Source organism: Orbicella faveolata, unplaced genomic scaffold, assembly GCF_042242905.1.
Source record: "Orbicella faveolata isolate gen_17 unplaced genomic scaffold, um_ofav_v1 contig_15, whole genome shotgun sequence".
Taxonomy (NCBI): domain Eukaryota; kingdom Metazoa; phylum Cnidaria; class Anthozoa; order Scleractinia; family Merulinidae; genus Orbicella; species Orbicella faveolata.
Genome location: NW_028301542.1, coordinates 8118537 through 8125366, shown reverse-complemented (window position 1 = coordinate 8125366; position 6830 = coordinate 8118537). Strand labels below are relative to the sequence as shown.

The 6830-nt window shown below is 38.1% G+C and overlaps 1 protein-coding gene across 1 annotated transcript; it reads left to right on the top strand.

Annotated features, from left to right (window-relative positions):
* The first annotated feature begins 536 nt into the window (after positions 1 to 536).
* LOC149113388 (GFP-like fluorescent chromoprotein cFP484) lies at positions 537 to 5032 on the top strand. Its single transcript, XM_089288275.1, has 5 exons — positions 537 to 746; positions 857 to 957; positions 2879 to 3097; positions 4003 to 4212; positions 4618 to 5032. Exons 1-5 carry the CDS (start codon positions 744 to 746, stop codon positions 4757 to 4759), a joined length of 675 nt encoding a protein of 224 aa, XP_089144401.1. The 5' UTR covers positions 537 to 743; the 3' UTR covers positions 4760 to 5032.
* The last annotated feature ends 1798 nt before the right edge of the window (positions 5033 to 6830 follow it).

Sequence of the window (6830 nt, the reverse complement as noted above, 5' to 3'; positions counted from 1 at the left end):
GTCTTTTGGTTCGGTCTCAACCTTGCTTATACACTTCGGCCCCTAAATGGCACTTACATGGGAAACAACTTTCTCCTGCGGTTTTTATATTGAGTAGACTTTGGAATAGCGCTGGACACACAAGTTTCCTCTTCTTAAGCTAGTTTAGGAGGTCTAAATCTGTACTTTGCCATCTGCATTGCGAAGCAACGTGCTCGCTCAGAAGTCACAAACAGTTAGGTAACAACGTGGCATTGAATGCAAATAAAATAATATCACAGACCAGCAAGCAGCAATTAGGTGACAGGTTCACATTCCACGCCTCAAATAAAACATATTTAAATTCAGAAAACTTATTGTAATGATAATTTCTACAAATTTTCTTTGTTGAAGAACTAATTTCAAAAACTTGCGCTTCGGGTTTCATCAGGTTTTAAAACGCTCGAAAACAATAAAAACAAATGTTTTGTCGCGTTTGGAAACCGGTGATGAAGCCCGAAGCACGAGTTTTTGAAATAGTACGTGGACAACGAAAACGTGTGGCTTGGTATGATAGACATCAAAGGGTTGGTGTTTGTTACAATGAGTTGTTTTTTGTTACATTAGGGTTCCTGGCTTATAATTGATTCTATTTTGGGTGTGACATTCAGGTTTAAAGCAGCATCCTCAGTGCTGAGGTCTCATTTACCCTGGTGATTTGGAAGAGAGCAGATCGAGAACAACAAGAGCTGTATTACGCTAAAATCTTACTTGCGTCTACCATCATGGTAAGTGTTGCACGAGAAAAGGTTTCGTTTCATTTTGACCGATGAATTTACTCTACTGCTTATTTTGAACTGGTGACTGATGTCAGATTTATCCCAATTTCTTTCCGCAGAGTATGATTAAACCAGAAATGAAGATCAAGCTGCGTATGGACGGTGCTGTAAACGGGCACAAGTTCGTGATTACAGGGGAAGGAAGAGGCCAGCCTTTCGAGTAAGTAAAAGTGTACAAATGTTTAATCATTTTGGTCAGTTTTACGGCACCCTTGCTTCGAGCATTGCTTAGTATATTTTTTTCATATTCTTTTCCCATTGAACAAGATATCTAATACCGAGAATACGTCCAAAGCCGTATTTTATTCCGTATATCGCAGCAGATACAGGGTTTATTTCTCTTTCCTTCGATTTTACGACCCTTACGGTTACCTTACGCCTTCAGAAGTGTCTAAGTCCAAGCAATGTTGCGCGTCCGGTTTAAACTGTAGACACCTGAGCCCCTATTTCCAATTAATTAAAGCTCATAGAGCTGGCTATCAAACTATACCAAGAATTAAAATAAAAATTGAAATAAAAAGGAATTATCGAATTTTTTACGACCTGTAAATGCGAGCGCCCAAATCACCTTTTGAAAGCTACAAGGCGAAGCGAATCTTGTTTTTCGTTTATTTAATTTGTTCCTAATCAGTTTCTGGACCCAAAGCGCTAAAGAACGTGTGTGCGATTTGTCATATTTAATTTCCGTGAAAAGTTACAGAACATGTTCGAAATACGATGCAAAAAGATGGACTGCCCGCAGAGAAGTTGTGTTCTACGTCTAAATTTGAGAGCAAACGAACAAATTCTCTTTGACTTGTAGCTTTTAAAAAAGACGCGAAAGGTTATTCGGACGCTCGCATTTAGAGGTCGAGAAAAATTCGACAATTCATTTTATCCCCAATTTCTTGGTATATTGTGATAGCCAGTTCTATAAGCTTTACTTTGATATAGGGGTTTTAAGTATCTACAGTTTCAACCAGACGCGCTTCATCGTTTGGACGCGAGACACCTCTAAAGTTTCTCCAAAGGTAAACGAACGAAGAAGATAGCGAGAAAATGTACATGAAGACTTTCAAAAATGAATAATTATCCTTGCCTCGAAATCGAAACCTAAAATCTACCTGCCTTTGCTCTATGTTACAAGGATTGTGGGGCTAAAGGGCTCCACTTGCTATGTATTTCTTAGCCATTCATCATTTACCTGAAAAAAAACCTTTCATTACTTGCGTTTTTGTCAGATTGAAGACATCCTCTGTGATGCGACCAGTCTGTTAAGTGTCTATTTATTTAACGTTTCCATAGCTAGTTTATCAAGTAATTCTCGCCTTGTTTCTGACTTGCTTTCTTTTCCCCTGTTTCTCTTTCTTTGCCACATAGAAAAGTTGGTCGTCGCCTCATTTGTGTCAAAGTATAAGCACTGTAAAAGTGCGCACTATTCAAAAGAGCGAGCAACCAATTAACTCAGTCAAAAGGAACTTACTGAAATGTTTGCGTATAGATAATAGAGCCAAATGGTAATGAAACCTGGAAGTTCTTTGTTTATGTTTTTGTTGGCTATTTTGGGGGTTGACCCCGCACAAAACCTGGCAATATACAAAAGGCGGTTATGTGTGCTCACACAACTAACCAAGAGAAGCATTGTGATTGTAGTGTGATTTATACACAATCAATGAGCATTAAACGAAAGATGGGCAGGGTCAAGGACCTTTCAACATACATTTTAGCCAGTTTGTTTGTTTCTTTCAGGTTCACCGACCCTCCTAACCATTTCCCTCTATTCAAATTTCTATAGTTTGGTGGTGTAAAAGAAAGCCACCAAATATTTACCAGGAAAACAATCATACGGTTCTGAAAGTTTGAGGTCATGATCAGACTGTAATAGTCAAAAGCAAATATTCACTTGTTTAATGAGGGCTTTATCTACTAACAGAATGCTGTTGATGAGAAGTTTAGAACTATTTTTCGATTGCCATTAATCAGGCAAAGCAGATAAGTGTATCTGGCGTCATTATCCAAGGACTTTGTAACAGAGAAAAAAAAAGCACTGCATATGAACAGTTCCTTTTTTTTACGTCTTTGGTTTCTTGTTTGTGTTTTAGGGGAAAACAGACTATGGACCTGACAGTCATAGACGGCGGACCTCTGCCTTTCGCTTTCGATATCTTGACAACAGTATTCGATTACGGCAACAGGGTATTCGCCAAATACCCAGAAGACATCCCAGACTATTTCAAGCAGTCGTTTCCTGAGGGGTTTTCTTGGGAACGAAGCATGACTTACGAAGACGGGGGCATTTGCCTCGCCACAAATGACATAAAGTAAGTAAGACGTAGAGCTAATGGCTCTCGCTAAGAAGATTTATAGCAAATTTACAGGAACCAGCACAAAAAATTAATACGTGATACTTCCGTCGGAGAATTGCCATGAAAATTGTCATCCCAAGTCAGAGTATTCTGAAATTCTATCTACAAATTTTCCAAGCGATTGCGGTTTATTTAGTTCAGCTTTGCATTCACTGTGGAATGAGTATGCTTCATCAACTGATGTTTACAAGCTCGTGGAAACGTCTTCCAGAGTTAAAAACCTCAAGAAGTTTGCACGATAAATACGCAATCTGATACATCTAAACAACTTATATGATAAATTCGCCAAGAAAAATTAAAGGTCATTTCATTGACATACTACGGAAATTCCTCACTACTCCTCAATATCTACTCCTCTTCTCTTCAGTTCAAAACTGGCGTCAATATCCTTGTTTGACGTCACTAGCCCCAGTCTCCGTCGCCTTAGGTCGTGTGCTTAGTGATCCCGACTTAATAAATTCATAAAAAAAGTCTGTTTTAACCAACAACACAACTGCTTGCGGCAATTTGTTCCATGCAATATAAGATTATCGCGATAAAAATATATTTGGGGTTATATAAACTTTAAGGCATTTTTCCAAAATGGTTCTCTCTGTGTATCATAAAAGGGAAGAAGAAAAAAATCGCCACTGGTTTTGTCTGGTATCATCTATTAAATTACATTGCTAACTATGCCTGTAAATGACAAAGTCTTCCTTTTATCTTTACATGGTAACACTGACTATCTTTTATTTCTTTTTTATCAGAATGAAGAAAGACGTCGACAACTGTGACTGTTTAATTGAATGTTTTCTTGTTTATTATCTTAAGTGGTCATGGTAGCATTACTGAGTATATATGGCTGACCTTTCTTCCATCAGAATGGAAGGCGACTGCTTTTCCTATGAAATTCGATTTGACGGGGTGAACTTTCCTGCCAATAGTCCAGTTATGCATAAGAAGACCGTGAAATGGGAGCCATGCACTGAGGAAATGTATGTGCGTGATGGAGTGCTTAAAGGTGATCTTAACATGGCTCTGTTGCTTGAAGGAGGTGGCCATTTCCGATGTGACTTGAAAACTACTTACAAGTAAGTTTTTCTTTTTTATTATGCGTTTAAGATATTGATGACTTACAATAAGAAGACATGAATAAGTTCATCAAGACATAAATAAGTTTTAGTGGTCACTGTTACAGTGGAATCAGTGACCTTAGCTCCAACTTCTAGATTAGAGATGCCCCATGTGGGGATTGGTGTTGAACACTCCAAAAATATCTGAACTGCAAACACAAGATCCAGTTAGTTATCCAGCGAACAACCTTACCTAGGAGGAGATAACTTTTTTTTTTTTAATCAGGATAGTAAACTTCGGAAGCTGGCAACGATCAGGCTACGGTAGTAGTTTGCACATTTAAAATAGTATTGTATTTTTTATATGCTGATGCACTCGACCCAGTGTCACTAATTCGAGTTCCTTTGCTTCTTTGCATACAGAGCTAAGAAGGTTGTCCAGATGCCAGACTATCACTTTGTGAATCACCGACTTGAGATAACATGGCATGACAAGGATTACAACAATGTTAAGCTGTCTGAGCATGCAGAAGCTCATTCTGGACTGCCAAGGCAGGCCAAATAAAGGCTTGACGAAAAGCCAAAACGGCAAAGAGTGAAAGAAAGTATATACAAATATATATTTTTCAATTGAAAGGCATTACACTCGGAATTAGTATTTGATACTTTCAATTCAAGGATTTATTTTGGGATTTGCTAGGCACTAGCTTTATTGTTAAATTAAGTTAAAGACGGTTTAACATTTTTTCGGTATTACAACCTAGGCATAGACGTCTTAAACCCAGTAGTGGTCAAGTACAAGTTAGAAAACTGTGGTGAGAATAAACTTGTAGTGGAAGCCAGGTTTTGTCGAGTTTTCTTGTCATAGAGTAATGGTTTTGGAAAGATTTTGAATTTTTCCTTCCCCTTCGTCGCACCTTAGTTTTTTGGTTTAAAACGGTCAAGTACAACGAATATGAATATGAAAAGGTCAGGGATGCTCTTCGGTAAATTTGAGTTTTACTCCTAATGGAGACTAATATGGGAGTTGCTCGAGCTTCATAAGACCCCTAAAAGATACCACTTAAAACGAAATAGGTTCGATTACTAGCCACTGTTCAAGAAAGTATCTGTCGCGCACTTGTAGACCCGACTCGCGTACTCGAGAGATCAGCGGAAATCAAGCCTAAAACCGGAAATTAAATGAGAGCGTTTCTTTTAATTGTTACTTCTTCGAATGCACTCTAAAGGTTACTTTGACAGCTAAAGATGGTGACGTTTCGTCGTCAACACCCTAAGTGAGACCAGAATCCTTGATTTGTGCCCCAGGCGACGAGCATCCCCAACCTTTTCATATAGGAGTTCCCCTCCCCCGGGTTTCGAACATCCGCTGTTTAGGCCGTTTTACGGTCGCATGCACTGTGTCAAGATAGGTATTCTTTGAAGTTCTGACGCAAGTACCCAATATCTGACCGCAGAAATACTCTACATTCAATAAATTTTCTCACAAACGTTTTTATAACTAGGAACTACCTGTAATTATATAAATAGCTCATACAGGTTTAACCATACTCGTTTGCCGAAAAAGAAGACATTGAAAGTCACAAAATTGATGAGCTGTATGAATTTTCCAATGATTCAAGCCGTGATTAAGTGTTTTAGACGATCAACAGTCAAGAGAATTGAAGAGAATCCGAACGACCTGTTCCGCTGTAAATAAATAAATAGTCAATTAAATACGGACATGGCGAAATGAGGAACAAATAGTTGATTTATACTCTAATCACCCTGAAACGATTATAAAATATTTTGTAACTAATCTTAATAAACACAAACACAGCATCAGGGGCGGGCATCTCGTTTATTGATGCAGGATACAGCGAGCGTTACATCATCATAAAGAAAATACAGCAGTGAATAAACAGAAGAATTAAAAAGCAAAGTTGAAAGAGATGCCTTCGAGTGGCTCTTGCATAACTTACAAATTCTTAAATAGCCTACTAGCCCCTTAGGGATTCACGCCTAAAATACTTCTACAGTTAACACGAACCATACATAGTGAACATACTCCAGTGTAATTAGCGAAACGTTACAAAATATATTTATACTCTAATCACCCTGAAACGATTATAAAATATTTTGTAACTAATCTTAATAAACACAAACACAGCATCAGGGGCGGGCATCTCGTTTATTGATGCCCGCTTTCGAAAATAAAGAAAGAGAACAAAGGAATCTAAGTGTGCAAATTTCTAGACACTGAAAGTAAAGATTCTAACCTATCGTAATATAGCTGTGGCTAGTCGTCCTTAGCTCGATCAGTCTTCAATCTGCCGTGACATAAAAAGTGTAGATTGCTGATGCCTGCTCCTTAGCGGCCCATGTTCTTAAGCTATGTAGATCAGTTAAACAAGTGTATAAGATATCCTAGTTCCGCAAACGCATGCCAAGTCTAAAACTTTATTTTAATACGAATTTTTTGAGAGCAAAATATGCTACATCTCCGAAGAAAATAAATTCATAAAATTAAAACTAAAAATTTCATATAATAAACATCTGTTTTGCTCTTACATATATAAATCTTGACAAATGCATCGCAAAAACTAACGTTACAGCAACGAAGGCTAGCTAACTCGTTGCCGCGGAGAAAAGCCCAC